At 40.4% G+C, this 20088-nt stretch overlaps 1 protein-coding gene across 1 annotated transcript in view; it reads right to left on the reverse strand.

Annotated features, from left to right (window-relative positions):
• Window positions 1-717: 717 nt before the first annotated feature.
• LOC142202984 (ADAMTS-like protein 5) overlaps window positions 718-20088 on the reverse strand; it is a 51808-nt gene continuing 32437 nt past the window's right edge. The window contains exons 8-13 of the mRNA XM_075273395.1: window positions 19907-19990; window positions 13227-13390; window positions 10218-10386; window positions 7312-7407; window positions 1924-1995; window positions 718-1820 (exon numbers count right to left, since the gene is read on the reverse strand). Of these exons, the coding sequence (XP_075129496.1) occupies window positions 1486-1820; window positions 1924-1995; window positions 7312-7407; window positions 10218-10386; window positions 13227-13390; window positions 19907-19990 (920 nt within the window). The 3' untranslated portion in view covers window positions 718-1485. The remainder of the gene's footprint in view (window positions 1821-1923; window positions 1996-7311; window positions 7408-10217; window positions 10387-13226; window positions 13391-19906; window positions 19991-20088) is intronic.

A 20088-nucleotide genomic window follows, 5' to 3' on the forward strand; every position in this document is an offset into this window, starting at 1 on the left:
TAACAATGAATGAGAGCAAACCATGATACAGAAAATCTTGAGGAATTGATACCTAAGTATATTGAAAAATTGTGCGTTTTATTATACATTAATATTTTTTCTCTTAATATTGGTCTCAAAGTGGCCAAGCCCTTTAAATTCGCTTTAATGGAACGCTCAGCCTTTATTGTTATGTCAATGTTTAAAGTTACCATACACTGGATTATCACTTCAGCCTATATCACAAAGTCTATGGATGTAATATAGACAAAGTTACATTGCTAGTGAATGCAGTCTTAAGATGACTTGCCCAAATACTGTAGTTAATATTGTACTCACAGCAAAAACAGACTGCGACAATCTGAGATCTAAAATGTGATCGCTTTATTGGATGTTTATTCTATCACTTTGGATTATAGGCTCTGGTCCCCTTGGCTAGCAGCTGGTGTACACTTGCTGGAAAGAAAACAAAGTGCTCCAAGAAGCGTACGGAAACCAACAGGCGTCAGTTGTCTTTAGTGGACACCTGCAGTTCTAGAGAAGTGTACAGGACATGGCTCTTGGCTATGGATAAGAGATGATGTCTCCCCTAATGAACACCCTCCTATTACATTTACTGATGTACCAAAGGGATTGTAATACAGACAAGCCATTTAAGAATTGAATTTTCTTCAAAAAAGATAGACACTTTCCAAGCCCAATTTATAAAGAAATAGTAAGACATATTCAGGTATGTTCATCTCTTTTTTTTAATAAATGCATCTTAAGCATACTTCTTACAATGCTTCACTCATACTCGCACCCACCTTTCACACGTATCACCTTATATAAATAGATAGGTATTCGTGCACACTAGCGCACGACTCGCTCTGCTTTAATAAGTGACGGTTCATTTTAGAAAGCCTGTGAAAATAAATTATGCATAATGAATATGCATCTCTGTGTTTTCATCTATAAATATATGGCTGAATATACATTTTAATACAATCTGGTAAAAAAAATAGGAGGTCTACAACTGGGATCTGTTTTATAAAAATAAATGTATAGAAATGTGATAAACATTTGGCAAATTCCGTGCGGAATACATCCATTGACATGAAATCGAATAGGAAATTCCAAATGTACGGAATTGCTGTGTAATGTGAAAAACAAATGTGTGTCTGTCCTCACACCAATCTGCATATACTGTGTTGTAACATGTCAGAAATGAAATCCCTGTGCATATATATAACAAAAAAAAAAAACCTTACTGTGTAATTGGTGTTTGCTGCTCTTTTACAATCCTTTCTAAGATACCTCCCCTTTAAGACTGCCACTTTTAGGCAGACTAGCAACACATTCCTCTATAATAGCGTGTAATACCTCCTAGCACCAGTCATGAAATATTACGTAACGTCCCAACCAGAGCTCTGTCCAGCATTACTTTAAATATATGTCTATACACATAGATAACACATATTGTCTGTACATAGTGAATTCTTTACAGTATTACTGCTATCAGAAGGGTCATTGGTTCAATTTTGGGTTCGCCCGATACCCATACTTGGCACATTCTTGATTAAGATCTCGAAGAGTCTTATCTTCCTTTGGTTTGTATGAACGCACAAAACTGTCCGCTTCAAGCAATATCCTGTTGAGAGTCTTTTCGTAGTTAACATGCCTCCTGGCCATAAGAATATATTCCCGCTTCTCTAGTAGACTGGGGCAATCGCAGGTGTTTGGGACCCACATGTATTCCCGCCTCATAATGGGGAAATTGTTCTTGTAGGTAATTACTACCTGAACATCATAACGGGTTTCCTTACCCACAATCGTCTTGCTGACAATTCTCCCTCGGAAAACTGCAAAAATCCAAGAGTAAATATTCAAGCTTATTAAGACTGCAGCCAGATACACTTGGCTCTTCTGTTGGCAGGTGTATAAAGGAACATCATTGTGACTTACCAAAGTCCTTCTGACAGTATTGCTTGATTTTATTTTGCCGTCCTTTGACTTTCCTGCACTTTCCACATTTATCTGCAATTAGAAAATAATTCTGGTGATTTCTCTGTAAAAGCCAAAAAGCAACATGAACATCATAGTCTTATCACATTGTCTTTCAGTTTTTGCCCACCGATACTTAAGTAATTTATTTCGTATGTCAGAATACAGTTTTACAAAATAGGGGGCTAAAGTAAACTCAATAGCCATGGTGGTGAACCTATGGCACACGTGTCAGAGGGGGGAACTCTATGTGGGCACATGTGCAGTCACCCTCTGACCGGGCCAGAAATGTACAGGTCCCTTGACCAACTGGAGATGCCCTAGGCCCCACAGCACTAGGATAGCTGTCGGGGAAACCCTGGTTCCCTGGCCACTATACATATCATTAATGGAAAGGGGCCTGGCGTTATGTGATGTATGTACAAGAGCCCATTTCCGGTAGAAGCCTGCCCAGGGATTGAGACTGATTTTTTGTTTGTTTTTTTGTTTTATTAAAAAAAATAAACACTTAAATTCACCTCTCCTGGGCTTCCGATGGTTCCCAGCATCCACTTCTGGGCTCTAAGTTTATGTGCCCCCGAGGTCACTGCTGGGACCTGTGACTGGGCTTCAGTAGTCACATCAGTATGCCCCACATGACCGCTGAGGTCAAATCACAGGCCCCGGCGGTAATCTCAGTTGCAGGGAGAAAAAAAAACAAAAAACAGAGGATGCTGAAGCAAGGATGCCTAGGAGAGGTGAGGCACGGTGAGTGTATGTGTTATTTTTACTCACCTTTCCTGGGGGTTCCACTTATTATACTCTGGGGACTTAGGAGATCCCAGAGTATAATGATAGCCCTGAAATGAACTGGCCTCAAAAGCTTGCAATCTGTCATTTTATTTAGCCATTGAAAAAGGTATCAACTACTGAAGACTAAATTTTTTATATTTCATAGCCAAGACAGTTATACAGTGGGGTGGGGTTTGTAGCCTCTTAACATAAACAAGAGTTTTTCACCTGCTGATCTACAAAATATTCTGCAAACGGTGAGAAACTGATACACAAAGTTTATCAGAAAGTTACAGAACTTTACATTTAGTGTTATTTATACCCAACCAGAACACCCTTTTTAATAACAAGTAGCCTGATGGTGAAGAATTGCCACACTCAGAACTAGGTTTGTAGACCATGGAAGTAGCTGATCAGATATTCACCAGGTCACCAAAGGCAACTGTGACTTCTAAGCCAGAACAAATAACCATTTTTTGCTTTAGTACTTCAGACGTAAAATATCTAAATAATTTCATAATGAAACAAGGCCTATGTAGATATGACAAGTTCTATTTTCTTCTACCTGTTCTACATAGTTCTTGTATATGATCACATTTTCCAATACAGTACACAGAAGAGGACATGCAGCATACAGACAGAGATAGGACCTAGCATATGAATCTACATGACATCAGCCAGAAAATGTGACACTGATATTCCTGAACTATTTCCACGTCTAACGTTTATCAGTCTGTTACACTATCATCTGAAAAAACAACAAGGTCCTGAACACTCACACACCCCATTCCTGTCCACACTGCTGGGAGTTCACCATACAACAGGGTTCGGGAAATGAGTACCTGGCATCGTGCCAGTATGTTTTTGCCAAATAGCTGACATCCTGACATTTTTTTTCCAGATAATTTTCTGCATCTTCGCTTTGCCACTCCTGAAATGATATCCTGCTAACAGATCAAAGGTAACATTTACAGGCAGCCAAGCAGAAAGTATGAGGGAAAACGAACTCCAATGCTAAATCAGGAATATAAAAAGGGAACAGAAGTATATTTATATACCTGCATCTCCCCGGGTGCAGTCACTATTACTGGCCATGCCGAACATTATTTATAAAGAGCTAAAGAAGACCCATCACCAGTTTTCCCATACAAAATAACAGAGGTCTGCACAGGTCTCCTAAATAAGGCAAGGAAGCTCTTCCAGTGCCAATTATACATCTTGTACAAGTCATAAGAAAGCCCCTATCTACGTTTCTATGTAACTTCTCAGTACGGCTGCTAATTTGCCATGTGATGAAAAGGCTGCACAAGAAGTAGCTGCTGAATACAAGTGGTTGGACTGTAAATTGCCATGGTTATACAGTAAGTGTGTGCTTCATTTATAGTCAGGTTTGAGAGCACAGCGAGTTGTATCTATTACCGCACAGCGCGACAACATGTGAACATACCCTTAGTATAACATTGTAATTATCGTTTCCATAAAATAATGCTTCTATAATTCCCTAAATAAAGTTATACAATTTTGTAATTTACATTTCACATCAGTTTATTGGAGTGTTCAAGATCTCAGCTTGCTGCCATTCAACCTAGGTGATAAAAAGGACCAAAACATAGTGGCTAATAATATATGATCAACCATATATATCCACCTCATCAATATACCATATAATATTCACTTCATCAATATTCCATATGTATTCACCTCATCAATATACCATATATATCCACCTCATCAATATATCATTCAGTATATCAACCTCATCAATATACCATGTACAGTATATCCACATCAATATATCATATATATTCATCATGTTCCATCATGTACATTCACCTTATCAATATACTATAGTCACCACATTGTGTTCATATATATTTTTGCCTCATCATGTTCCACTATATATATATATATATATATATATATATATATATATATATATATATATATATATTCATCTCATCAGTTCAAGTGTGTATCATTAGAGAGGAATTTTTGCTTCCTTTACAAGACTTCAGTCATATCAGCCTAAACTTACAGAAGCCTGCTATCACTTGCATAACATGGCTGCCTATACTGTTGGAAGAAGCAAACCCTTACATACTGTACATACAATGGCATACAGCCATAACTCTAGGTCAATGCCACATACGTGGGCCACTGCCATCAGCGACTTTGGCCAAATTTCCAGTGAAGCCGGGAAGTTCATTGTCCGTCATAATTAGCTTAGCAGCCTAAAAGATTTAGAGGTTGCAAACCCAACATATTTGTGATGGAAATAAGTTAGACTAAGGGAAGCGTTGCGGCTCAGTGTCACATTCCCAGCGCTTGATCAAAGAAGCAAGAACACCCTGTAAACAGGGCACAGAATTGTATTAGGAAAAGGGAAATACGAAAGCTCGATATCAACTATATAATCAGATATGTATGCCAATACTAATGGCCAGCATAATTTTATCAACTTTTATCAACTATTAAAGACAAATGTAAAGAAAGAGGAAATAGAAATAAAAAGTACAATCTGAATGGTCTAAATTCATGTTATAAATCAAATCCAAGAATATAAGCTTTTACTGGGAGCAATACTTCATGGTATGCTGGCTCTCATTCACATCTATTGTGACTGTAGTGTCTTACATATCCTTTCAGACCAACAAATCTCAAGACACTTACATCCACTCTCACACAAAGCTATTGACAAACATGCAAAGGAGGAATCCAGACCTTAATTTCTATGTAACAAAATGAATGGCAATTGTATTTCCAGAGGTGAATCTGGGATACTCCGAGCTTTCCCTGACATGTACAGTATTTTCCACAATTCCAGTAATTAAGAAAATCACACTCTTGGGTGGGATCAGAGAACATCTTCATCGCAGCAGGGTGGGACTACAAAAACAGTCTTCAAGGCATTCACACCCAGAGTGATATGAACAGGTATCAGATGCCATGTAACAAAGCCTAACCCAGTGGAGAGGCAATCTGAGGACTGAGTTCATGTCAGGAGAACAGGGCAGAACTTTACACCATGAAACTAGTTGTAAACTAAGAAAAAAAATAGATTTTATGATTAGTAAAACAAATGATTCATATGTTAATTTAGTAATAAGAATATATGTCTTATGTTTCAAATAATCCTGGGGAAGTCTTAATGGTTAAGGCGTACCTGTCATTAAAGGACATACTGTAGTGTGCTTGTACGTGGGGAGTAACACTATTTCTGGTCATTGTATGACTTATATTCCACAGTTTGTAGCAGTTTTCCCATTTGCATTGTAGATCTATAGTATGCATTCCTCTCTGAACTGGTGGGTGTAGACTATCTGCCATACACTGCGCACAGTAAGTACAGGAGAATCTGCTACATCATAGTATCTCTCATTCTGAATGATCCCCAGGACTATGCAGGTCATATTTAGAGAATGCAATGTGAGTAAAGTGCTAAGCTTGTGATAGAAAGATGTATTACAAAGTTTCTTATAATAATCTATACCAGTCATTTATGCAGACATTTGCTGAAAGTCGTGTAGGCAAGGAATCCAGCTTCCACCAGGTGATTAAAATATAACTTATTTTCTTAATATAAATTCATTCCATAGTAACCCGAGGGTCATAGCAGATGACAAAGCATAGTAGGTATTTACGCTGCGCGTTTCGGAACTAAAATCGTTCCTTTCCTACACGACTGCATTATCTTGACTGGTTGAAGTCCACCTGCATCCGAGCTTCCCAGGAGGAAATATTGAAATAAGGGGTGAGCAGGATACCATAGAGACTGTGATTTGCTGAAAGTGCCTATGTAAAGAGTAGCTGTCATCTCTGCTGACATAGTCAGTTGTAGTCAATACCTGCAGTAAATAACACTCCTGAGTATCATCTTTGTAGTGATGTTGTTCTGTAGCTCCTGTTATTCTGGATTAATAAATTGAGTACTACCATTCTCCTGGTAAAAGAGAAATATACTTCCACAGTCAGTGTCCACTATTGACAAGGGGAATTTCAACTTTCATTTGTCAGATTGTTTATATATTTATAGGAGGGAACGAGAAAGGAACAAGACAATGCAGAGTTCACTATTTTATAGAGATGGGAGGTATTTACTAAAACAGACATGTAATGGTTAGCAAAACTTGCAAAAATTGTCTTGTAGTCAGGTTCTTTCAGTAGAATCTTCCTATAAAATGGCCCCACATTCAGACTATTGACTTTGGTGTCACACACCAGGCAACAGGGACTAGCAAGAAACATCTCACAGGAATAGAGAAGTGACCAGTTATTACAAAATATACAGCATTTGCTTGATGTTACATAGGTAGATGTTGGTAACCAGTCAGATTTCAGTACTGCAGTGCCCTAGTTTTGATGATTCTTTCAGCATCAGATGTACCAGAGATTGTATATGTGAATACTGCTCTATGCACTCGCATCAGAACAGGAATATGAAGGATAATAAAACTTGATCAGGTTCCTTTGGTACATGAAAAGCAAACCTACATTGAAAAAGTAAAGCTTTGCAGTGGTGAGCAAGCAAGATATCAGATTAATAATATCCTATAGACAGACAAGTTCCCCTCTCCTCACCATCTCTTTTAGATTCAGCAATCTTGTTCAGCTCTATGTTGCCCCTTTCATGCCGGGCCTGGGGAGGCCATTTCTTCTGTGTTGTCTGATGTAAAACTGCAATTTTGGAAAAAGAGCAAATAATATTATCTTTGTTCTGGTCACTAGTATGTATGTATTTATTTTTTATACATATGCGCCATAATCTGCAACCATAACTAGTAATGAAAATGTAGAAGTGAGCTTGATTGTTTTAGTATCTCTCATAGAAATAAATGCCATCATGGTCTCCTCTACATTCATTTGCCATTACCCTATTCTGAAGATGCTGCTGGTCTAGACATGTATAACATATCCTGGGGATATGCCATAAATGTGTATGGTGGGAATTACCCCTCCAGGGTTACAGTAGAGGGTGCCATCAGAAACCAGAGCAAGAGTTTGTAAGCGTGTATACTGTACTTGGCACCCAGATGAGAAAGATACAAGATACAACAAGATACAAATGAGCTTTATTAGTGTTACCAAAGAATAAGACATTTGGTGTTGCCAAAGCAAAAAGGAGGTTGGAGGTGGTGGAGGGGGGTGGGTACGGGGTCCGTGGGTTGGGGGTTTGAGTGTCCTTAGGGTCTTGTTGTTCTTGTTTGGGCCGTGTGGGTATCGGTGGGTATGGGGTAGACAGGTTATTGGGGGGGGGGGGCTTAGTGGTGTTTGGGTGGTGGGTTTAGTCCATGGGGGATGGGTGGTTTGAAAGTCCATGCGTCTCATCTTCCTCTTGTTTGGTGATAGCTGGACACACATTGGGCAGCGATCTCCACAGTGGCCTCCTCTTCTCCCAGTAGGATGTAGAATTTCCTCTTCTCATTTGCAGATGTGAAGTCTGGGATGTGGGCAGAGTCTTTGGTAGTAGACGGCCCTCACAGCTGAGTATTTGGTGCCGTATAGCAGGAAGTGGGTCTCGTCTTCTAGGGCACCTTGGTCGCAGTGCTGGCACAGTCTGTTCTCCCGTGGCTTGTAAGTCTGCCTTTGCCGCCCTGTTTCAATCACTAGGTTGTGGGTGCTCAGTCTATACTGGCTCAGGGATTGTCTGTATTTTGGGTGGCGTATTCTCTCCAAGTAGGTGGCCATGGTGTAGCCCCTTTGTAGGGATTGGTGCATGGTGAGTTTCTTGGACTTATTTATTTTGTTTCTCCATTCCTCGATGTATTGCTCTCTGTTGTCGCCTTTATTTGGGCCTTGGTCATCATCTGTTGGTGTTTTTGGTTTGGTGGTTGGCTGTTTGGTTGGGGGGTGTCTAGTTTTTTTCAAGTTATGTGGCTTAGTCATGCTTGGTGGTGGTAGGAGTCGGGGTTGCTGCCTCCAGGACTGTAGTCAGTTCATTGATGTAGATGTTGAAGAGCGTTGGGCTCAGGCTACTGCCTTGTCTGACCCCTCGGGCCTGTTGGAAGTATGCTGTCTTTTTCCTGTTCACCTTCAAACTGCATTGGTTTCTGGTGTAGGAGCTCTTGATGACATCGTATGTTCTTCCTCCTATTCCGCTCTCCTATTCCTCCTATTCCACTTTAGTCTGAGCTCTATGAGAAGAGGTCTGTTAGTCGACTGCTTTAAGTCAGCTAACAGTAGCCATAAGTGCTCTTCCCAAGAGGCCTTGTCAAGCAGGATACCAGCACATCTCAAAACTGGTCTCAGTTGCCCCATAGTGGGAACTCTTAGCACCTATGTATTTAACCCTGTATATGCAACTTATACATGCTTTAAAACTTTATGCTGAAAAGACCATTGGAATTTGGTACCTGAGACAAGGAGGAAAGCGTAGATCATTGTACATAAACTGTTGTAATTTCATCAAGATATGTTGTGTATCAGTAGACTATTTTAATTATGTTCAATGACAGATTGAATGTTACATATAATGTACATATAAAAGCAGGGGTGTAACTTGAGGGGGTGCAGAGTTTGCAATTGCATCCGGGCACAGGAGCCTTACGGTGCCCATAAGCCCTAGCATTACTTAAATTGTTCACAGTGGTCTCATCTACCATTCGATCCATAAACCTGGTTCCATAAGTCACCCTCACCACACAAAGGCTAATTAACCTTCTTAGATCACCTTTCTGAATCCCTCAGATCACTGGCATTTTGCAAATTGTAAATGCAATACCGCTGTCCTCTGGTGAACTGGAGTGAGAAAATTTAGCCTTCCACTGTCAAAAAAGAGAAAATATACCTTTTCATGTCAAATGGAGCAACTGGTCAGGGTATAGTCAAGGATGGATTCTAGGGGGGAGGTTGTACCACCAATGGGGAGAATATTGATATAGGGGGCCAAAGCTGGACTTTCGCACCAGAGCCCTTAAGCCCCTAGTTACATCACTGTATAAAAGGTAGCAAGATGATAGAGTGAACGCTGTGCATTGCATTGTATGTGAGTATTTACATGAAGTATGTAGTGTGTATGTAAGAGACAAGAAGGGAATTAGCACATACAGCTGTCACATCCAGTCACTCCACATCTAATGGTTTTGTGTCTCTCAAAGGCTTTGAAGAAGAGACATCCAGTCAGTCAGAGATTCTACAGCTGCTCTCAGCTTCATTACCAGCTATCGTCACCCTCCACATGTTGTGCTCTAGTGCAAGGATCATTAATCTCTACCATAAACTGTTACTCCAAACAGCAATGTCAATGGCATGAAGACTACACTGGATGTTTATAGTGAAAACTTTGAGCAGAGAACAAAGTTTGCAGCAACATCAGACTATTTGGGCAGAAGATCGCCCATATAAAATACAATGTCCTGATAAATGAAATAGAAATATTGCTGACTGGGGGAAAAATATGCAAACACAATATAACAGTCAGGGTTACTTTTCTTTTGTTTTTGTTTTTTTAAATAAAGAAACAAGTACTGCAGTTCCATTGTGCTTACCACTGCGAACTGTTGTTGCTGGCCTTGAAGTGGTAGGAGACATAGTTGGTGATAGGGCAGACTCCAAAGTTTCTTGTAAAGAGCTGCGGTCTCTCTGGTGGTTAATATAATAATCCTTAGGAAGCCAATATTCATATTCTATGCCTGTATTGTGTTCTGTGAAGAGGACCTAGGAGCAGAAAAATTTTACAGGCTTAAATTGGTTCTCCAAACCTTCTACATTAAGCAAATAGGAGCTGATCTGCTATAATATGGCACGGCCACTGCACAGTGTATGGATCTGTACATTTTTCAGCTCTGTACATAATACAGAAAACAGCTGGTTGGTGGGGGAGCTATGTTTTAGACCCCCACAATCACATATTTATGACCTATATCAAGGTCATAAATAAATTCCTTTAACCCCTTCCCGACATGCGCCGTAATAGTACGGCACGTGTCGGGTCTGTAACTATGGCGACCGCCCGGGAGCCGGGCGGCCGTCATAGCCGCCGGGTGTCTACTGCTTTAAGCAGTAGACAACCGGCTCTAATGCCTCCGATCGGTCCCCGGACCGATCGGAGGCATTAACCCCTCCGGCGCTGCTGTCAAAGGCGCCGGAGGCGCCATTTTCCCGGCGGCGCATGGGCGCCGCCATTTTGGTAGGGATCGCCGGCTCCTGGAGCATGCTCCAGGGCCGACGTCATGTTGCCATGACAGCCGGGAGCCTTGTTAAAGGCTCCCAGCCGGTCTGCAAATTCTCTCTTTTGCAGGCTGGTGTATACAGCCTGCAAAAGAGATGATGATTTTTTACAATGCATTGCAAGGCATTAGCATTGTAATGCATTGCATTAGTGATCAGACCCCCTGGGGTTCAACACCCCTAGGGGGTCTAATAAATGCAAAAAAAAAAAGTAAAAAAAATTATAAAAAAATATAAAAAGTATTAAAAGTTCAAATCACCCCCCTTTCCCTAGAACAAATATAAAAGTAGTTAAAAACTGTGAAACATATACATGTTAGGTATCCCCGCGTCCGAAATCGCCCGCTCTACAAATCTATAAAAATATTTTTCCTGTTCGGTAAACGCTGTAGCAGGAAAAATAGTCAAAAGTGCCAAACCGCCGTTTTTTCACTGTTTTGATTCTGATAAAAATTTGAATAAAAAGTGATCAAAGCAATAACATTTCCCGAAAATGGTAGAACTAAAAAGTACACCCGGCCCCGCAAAAAAAGACGCCCTATGCATCCCCGTACACTTACGTATAAAAAAGTTACGGCCGTCGGAATATGGCGACTTTTAGAAAAAAAATTTTTTAACACCGTTTTGGAATTTTTTTTAGGGGTCAAAATGTAAATAAAACCATATAAATTTGGTATCCCTGGAACCGTACCGAAACACAGAATATAGGGGACATGTCATTTTGGCTGCACAGTGAACGCCGTAAAACCAAAGCCCGTAAGAAATGCATTTTTTCTTCAAATCCACCCCATTCTGAATTTTTTTCCTGCTGCCCAGTACATTATATAGAATAATTAATGGTAGCATCATGAAGAAAAATTTGTCCCGCAAAAATTAAGACCTCATATGGCTCTGGGAGCGGAGAAATAAAAAAGTTATGGGGTTTAGAAGGAGGGGAGTCAAAAACGAAAAACGAAAATCAAAAAATGCCATCGGCGGGAAGGGGTTAAAAAAATTGGCCCTGTAGAACCCATGGTGGAAAGCTGAAGTTGAACCTCGGCTCTCGACTCTCTGCCGCAGGTTTGCATACTGGTTAGTCTCATATAGAATGGTACTAATGGAGTGCGAGCCTCATGCTACGGTTTCGACTGTAATGCAACTATGACAAAACCTAGCAGAATGCTTCTTTTTCAGCTTGTCTGTCACTGCCTTCTATTAAAAACAATTGGAGGCAGATTTTAGAGCTAATTGTGAGGTGGAATCCATATCAAAATCAGCTTCAAATTCCTTGGTGTAAATTTACTCCTATAACACTCCCATAAATAACAATTCTGTACGACGCCCGCTGACCTGCTCCCTGTGAATAGAAAGCTTTCAAAACTCTAAGGCAGCTCTGGAGTGGTTACACATATAGCCGTGCATTCATAGGCCACGTGTCATGGTTTTTGGCTGTTGCAAAAACATAGCAAAAAAAATGCCGTGTTTTACAGTCCCAGCAAAGTAATTGAGATTTTGCTTAATATCATTAACACACCAGGAGGAGAAAACGTAATGGAAAAGCTGCTTTTTCAAATACGTTCATTTTCGAAAAATGCAGCATGTTAATCTTACCTGCAGAAATACTGCATTTTCCTTACAGACTTATATGGGGCGAGGAACAAAATGTAAAAAATTAATCAGAAAAGCAGTGAAAATATCAGGTGTTTTGCTGCATTTCTTTCTGTCAAAAATCACTATGTGTGGTCTTAACCTTAGGTTGTTTAGTTTACCAGTCCATAGGCACAATATACATCAATAATACGGTATTAGATTCTACTTTAACCTTTTTTTCATGCTATTCCAGTTGTGATTCCAGACTTGAGAGCAGATGACTGGAGGGAATTATCAAACGCTGGTGTTGATTTTGTTTGTTGGTTGCCTGGAAACTTTCTTGTACATAATAGATTATATGGCATGTGATGCTCGGATTTGATCCGGGGTTCTGTTTCTGCATGCTACGACTATCAGCTGACAATTCATTTACATATGGCTATTTTAAACATTGCATTTTAGTTTGTCAGAATTGTATGAGGATTCATTTAGAAACCGTTTCAGATACTGTGCTCCAACATGTTGTACTGTAAGCTCTCTGTATCTGTTCTGACTTATCGCACACATATCTTTCAGAAGACGTTCTTCCTGTACTATTAAAATCACAGCTCAAGTTGGAATATATAAATGTATACAGTTGAACCACCCCATTGGAAGACCAGGTTTTCATGCAATTTTGGGTGGTCCAGAGGTTTCACATTCCACTTCTATGATAAAACAAAGGAAAATGTAACCCAAAAAGAAGACCACTAACTAACCATGACATGCAAATCCTCATCGGTTGGCCCTGCAGCTTCAAAACTTTCCTGGTTGTTAGCAGAGCGCTTGTATTGGATGTTGGTTCCTGCCACATTGAAAACTCCGGGGTAATTAATAGCCCAGTTGCCATTGATGACATAATGGTAATTTCGATTTCTCAAGGCTGTAAGAAAAAAAAAAAGTTGCGGTCAGTGAGAGCATATTATAATAGAAGTAGATTGCAAAACGCACACATTCCACAACTCACTTAATAACCTGACACAAGATGATGTCTGGCTCCACAAAGTGCTGGGAAGAGCAGCATTACTACATTTTACTAGTCAGTGTAATTTATAGCAGCTAATACTAATGAATGTGAACGAGACATCATATTTTATTACTAATGATTAAGTAATACATTAAGATATAATGAAACCAGACACATAAAAAGCAAACTTTATAGTCTGAACATGTCCGTATTTTGTTTCATAATGTTGGATGATGAAGATGCCCGGCTTACCTCGCTCTCCAGAGAACACTAACAACCAACTACCTGAAATGGATTTATTTTTAATCTTTCCGCTGCCAAGGATCTGCTACACAGAAACGTCTGCTCTGTGGATATTTAATCACTTGTTTATTAAGAGAGAATATTAATAGTAACACTTTATGTATATAAGTATCATTTATAGACTTGTGCTAACCATAACTCAAAAGAGAAACTAGGAAACTGTTGTTTCCCTTCTGTACACATAAACCAGCAAGTTTATGCTTTTCAATCACCTAGGGAAAAACATAGCTTGCATGGCGACATCAGCAATTCCCACTAGATTTTATGGTTTAAAACCTACAAATCACAAATGAAATATTTGCAATTAAAATGTCAGCGAGTAAACAAAAAATGAGACCACTTCTATACTGTGGTTTTGTAATGGTTTTCTTTTTTCGCGTGCCACTTCATGCACTTGGCAAGTTTCCGCGTAAAGATTAAAGAAAATTTCCTAATCGAAATACAAAGACAAACAAACTCAACTTCTATAAAGACGAACAGAAGGCTGTAATAACCAAGTTGTGAAGAGTGTGATGTCTTTATGAAGGAGCCAGTTCTTGCCCCATTTCTCTTCACACTGTACACTGCTGACTTTAGACAACTCCTCCAGCTGTTACTTACAGAAGTACTCCGATGACTCCGCAATAGTCGGCCTTATCACTGATGGTGACGATAGGGAATACAGAGACTTAAACTGGGATTTTGTTGAATGGTGCCAGCAGAACCACCTCAGGAATAATGCTGGGAAGACCAAGGAGATGGTGGTGGACTTTAGTAAACGGAGAAGTGCTCCGACCCCGGTGGAGATTCAAGGGACATGCATTGAGATAGTCAGGACCTATAAGTATCTGGGTGTGCTCCTCAATAATAAACTAGACTGAGCTGATCACCTGGAGGCGCTGCACAGAAAGGGTCACAGCAGACTCTACTTGCTCAGGAGGCTGAGGGCCTTCAGAGTCCAGGGGCCACTTCTTAGGGCCTTTTTCAACTCTGTGGTTGCTTCAGCCATCTTTTTCGGTGTGGCCTGCTGGGGGAGCATTATATCAACCAGGGACAGAAATAGACTTGACAGGCTGATCAAAAGGGCCAGCTCTGTCCTGGGATCCCCCTGGACCCAGTACAGGTGGTGGGTGACAGAAGGATACTGTCTGTGGTGAGCTTCATGCGGGAGAACAAATCCCACCCCATGTATGAGAACTTGATGGCACTTGGCAGTACTGTAAGTGACCGTCTGCTCCACCCCAAGTGTGAAAAGGAGCGCTACCGGAAGTCCTTCTCCCAACCGCGATCAGGCTGTATAATCTACATCAGACCAAGCGAAGATCACTTCGCACAGAAAACTAAATGATTCTGATGTCTTCCTTCTTTCTTTCTTCTGTTCCTTAGATGCTATGGACTCCTAGTATATCTTATCTTATCTTCTCAGCATATGTGTGTCTACTTCCGTAATATATTACTGTGTATTATCCTGTACCTTTATTACTATGCTGCTGTAACAGACTGAAATTTCCCCACTGTGGGACTATAAAAAGAATTAACTTATCTTATCACAGCGACACTTTCTTAATCTGAGGCCAGCAAATGATCACTACAGGTCCAGCTTCAGAAACCTCAACCTGGTGATCATCTGATACTGCTCAGGAAAGATTAAACTAGCCAAAGATGAATGGATGACCATGTAATACATACAAGCTCCATACACTGTGTAGAAGGTGTGGAACCCAAATAGAAATAAGGGAAAAAGGAGAAAGGAAGTATAACTCACCCGCCCTAGAATCAGGGGGGGGGGTCACTGGAGAACGGGGGTATAGGAAAGAGTCAGTGGGAGTGAGAAGCAGAGAGTATACAGATATACAGGAAAGGAAGAGTTACTGAACATGAGGAAGGGGAGACAAAGGCGGACTGAAAGTCAGCAGAGTAGTAGAAAGTGTCCCGGAGGAGCCACGTTCATTGGTGGGCTCTATCGTCGCATTTCAGCTCAACAAGCAGGTTTTCCATATTATGAATGTAGAGCAGATCGTGAAGCAGCCAAGATGCCAGAGAAGAAGGGGACAATATTTCCATAATCTGGGAATGAGCGTTCAAGCTGCAACTAGCATAAATCCAAGTAGCCTACAGGTATGTCTTTTAAATATGGAAAGCAGAAGAGGGGCAGGGTCATCTTCCAGAGCGATAATGGTCACTATCTGCATCATGAGTCGCACCTCCATCCAAAATGGGCGCAAGAGAGAACATTACCACTAGCTGTGCGCCATCATACCACAATCAGTATTACATCTCCAACATCGATTCAAGGTGGAGGGATAGATTTAATCGAGAACAGAGGGTACTCTGTACTAGCGCAACAGAATCTTGTAATTAGTTTCTTGTGTCTTACAAGAAATAGAAAGTTTGTGGCACATCCGAAAGGCAGAGGACTACACATCTGGTGGGAACGAGACCCCAGCTACCAAAACCAACTCCCCATGCAGGCCGGTAGTTGGTCGGCATACTCCACCAGTAACATGTTATAGACCAGTGAGATGGCAAGCTATGGAGTCACTGAGGAGAGGCAGATACGCTTGAATGGTAACAGTGCCCTATGTAGATCATGTGATTTCTTAATGGAGGTGTAAAAGTAGGTCAGTTGAGTGTACTGCCAATGAGAAGTGGAGGTTACGGCAGCTAAAGGAAGCAGGTCTAAGAGAGGTAACGGAGATGATGCCGAGAGCACCTGAAGAAAAAAAAAAGTAGCGGTGAATCTGGAGTGTGAGAGAGAAGAGCAGAATGCAGTGCTGCGGGGAAGTCTGGATTGCCCGAGATAGGAGTCATAAGGACATAATTTTTGAACAGACGTCTGACAGTACTATAGAGTCCACAGGCCCTAAACACATGTCAAGCGACATATGGAAGAGATTGAGTAACACTATCCCACCAGAGGCGTCTATGGAGCTAGGGCAGGGCGGAGAGAGGGAGCAGGCTCAGAGACCTCTCCAGAGCTTTCAGTGGGCGGCATGGTGAAAATCAAGGATACGAACCGTGGTCGCAGCCAGGTAATAACCAAGACAATCTGGGACAGCCAATCTTTTATATATTGAATTTTCATATTAACAAAAAAGATTATAAGAGCTCAAAGTCACAAGTATATTTTACATCATAAAATTTACTAAGGGGGATTAAACCAGGATTTAAGTGTTCCTACTGCATATATAGATTTAACTCATACATTCTGTAATTGTAGAGCAATGCAATATTACCAAATAATTAGTGGGCTTCATTTTCAACAGTTGGAAAGTGTTAGAGAATGGAAAAATTCCAGTGCACCATGGTGCCAGTGATGAGGCAATGACTGAGGTGTACATGTGATGATTGACAATTTGTCTTATACATAACTAAGGGCACTCCTGTTTCCATACATAGCATTCATCACATATGAAGGCAGAAAAACAGATCTCTTTCCCAAGAGGTACGAAATAGCTTGAGAAGTTCTAGTAGGAGGCTAGATAAATCAAGTCTGCCTCTTTAAAGCTGATTCTCGGGCAAGATGTTACCTGCCTGTCTAGCAAATCCAATGAACAGATAAGAATATGTTTAAGCAAAAGCCAGAGGGCTCAGAAATGCCTCCTAATGAGATATCTCGGCTGAGATTATACACAAGCTTTGCTTGATTATTTTGGGAAAGTATGTAATTCTTTTTCCATGACATATGTCTTAGAATAAACTATATGTTCAACTCTACAGTTCTGTATGGGTATAAAATAATGAGACCCATGTGGAAGAGTAGATGAAAGAGGTAGTTGTAGATATGGTAAGGAGGCATGTTATGACAATGTAATTCTTTAGGATTTACAGCAGTGTCAAGTTCTCGTCTTCCATCGACATACCATTACACCCATCTTCACTTGAAATTTTAATTATTGTGCTGTCAAGTTGGTGAATGGATCAGTTAAAATGCCACAGGGGAAATATTATACGCCCCATTACAACAATACTTTACAATATGCCAACGTGTTTCCCAACACAGTGGTACATCAAATAGTAAAGAGAACATTTACAATCAATTGGTCTCAAAAGACTCTTCCATGAAAGAATGGGTATGTGAGTTACGAAAAGTCCTACAACAGGTCTCTCTTTTCTTCTATACCATGCAAATTATCCTTGAAAAATGGGCATACCCAGCATGTTATGGGTGTAACGTGCACAAAAACGGGCTCATCTGCGTCAAAAGGGGGCATGGACTCTCCAAAAACTTTTACTCATCTCCTCACATCAAAGCAGGACCTATCACATGATAGATCCCCAGTGCCCCCAACATCACCTTTCCTTTACAGACCCCATTGCTTTATAATGTGGTCTTTAATGGCTACATCGAGGTGTCCACCACTTTGATGGAAAGAAGAGTGCTACATGCAGTGCTATTCTTCCAACTGAATCTGACATTGACGGAGGATCCAAACGAATCTTTATTTTGCTATCTTTTATAACAGATTTCTACTTTGGGGGTACCCAGTTGAAACTTTTTTTTTTCCTCTATGGAGTATGTTGCTTGAAAAGTTTGAGAAACACCGATCTGAAGTGTATCCATTTGTTTCTACGCTTTACCTATCATGTAGTAGCGTTCTTTCCCCTCCCACTTGATTGTTTTATACAGTGTTATCCTGCCTTTATTAGTGGACAAAAAAAAATGGAAACACTTGAATTTTTGGCATCATAATGTCTGAACATGTTCAAATCAATCAAAACTTGACATATTTTAAGGTTTGGTTTTTTTAATTGTGCTATTTGATATGTTTTTTGAAACTACCTTATTTTTTAACAGAAATTTAAGGAAATTGGTTATAACCTTCTAGAAATGGCAGACCTCTCAGACTTTCAAAGAGGCCAAATTATTGGCAGGTGCTAGTGTAACAGAAAGTGCCCGAATGTTTGGCATTTCATGAGGTAATGTCTCAAAAGTAATGGCTGCTTTAGAAAGAGAAGGGAAAACGTTCTCGGCCAAGCACAGGTGTGGTCGAAATTTGAAGTTGTCTGAGAGAGACCGTCGGACTCTAAAGCGAATTGTTAGAGTGGATCACAGCTCCTAAAATCACTGCAGAGCTCAATAGACACGTACAGGACCAAGTTTCCACAAAAACTGTTCGAAGGGAGCCTCACAAATCTGGATTCCACGGAAGAGCTGCAATTAGAAAACCTCTGCTCTCAAAGATAAATGTTTCAAAGCGTTTAGAGTGGTGTAGAAACCACCAGAAATGGTCCCTTGAGCAGTGGCAAAATGGGATTTTCTCTGACGAATCATACTTTACTCTTTTTCCGACCTATGGCCTTTTTTTACGTTTGGAGACAGCCAAAAGAATCATTTCATCCAGACTGCCTTCTCCCAACCGTCAAACATGGCGGGGGTTCAGTGATGATCTGGGGTGCTATTTCTTGGAAATCCACCGGGCCAATGATTTCCCTTCATGGAAGAATTAACAGCCATCACTATTTAGGACTTTTGGCCGACCAAATTCATCCTATGGTACAAGAACTGTTTTCAGAGGGGATGGCATCTTTCAAGGGGATAATGCACCAATCCATAGAGCAAGAATTGTTACAGAATGGCACTAGGAACATTCTAATGAAGTTCAGCATCTCATCTGGCCACCACAATCACCAGACCTCAACATTATTGATCATTTATGGTCAATTTTAGAGATTCAAGTAAGAAGTCGATTTCCACCACCATCGTCTCTAAAAGAACTGGAGGGTGCTTTAACTGAAGAATGGGCTAAAATTCCTTTGGAAACAATTCACAATTTGTATGAATCAATACCTCGGAGAATCGAGGCTGTATTTGCCACAAAAGGTGGACCAACACCATATTAAAAGATATTTTGATGATTTCTCAAGGTGTTTCCATTTTTTAGTCCACCCCCTGTATATTTCTCACAAAAAAAAAAAACTGAGTAGCTGACTTCCTTGTCTATCATGTTATCTGTTGATGAATGTTTTCTCACTCCCCTATATGTACAATGGAATCTTATACATTAGGTACAAAATAGCGACAATGAATATTTAATTTTTTTGCAGTTTATGATCTTCATTAAGTAGTAATGAAGTTGTGTAGTAGACGTGTGCCTGTCGCAGTTTCTGGACACATACCTGAAGCATTATCTCGTAGCCTATACTTACCCAGATAATTATTGCTCTTGTCAGTCACCCTAATGTTAGTGGCACCTGCAGGGATCATGGTCACTTCGTTATATCCAAAGAGTCCTAAAAATGAGAGTAACAAGTAAAGAAGAGTCCTTCCAAAACACTAGAACCATTATAATGGGATAAAATACTATCCTCTGCCCTCAGGCCTGTCATTT

The sequence above is a fragment of the Leptodactylus fuscus genome, chromosome 5, assembly GCF_031893055.1.
Source record: "Leptodactylus fuscus isolate aLepFus1 chromosome 5, aLepFus1.hap2, whole genome shotgun sequence".
Taxonomy (NCBI): Eukaryota; Metazoa; Chordata; class Amphibia; order Anura; family Leptodactylidae; genus Leptodactylus; species Leptodactylus fuscus.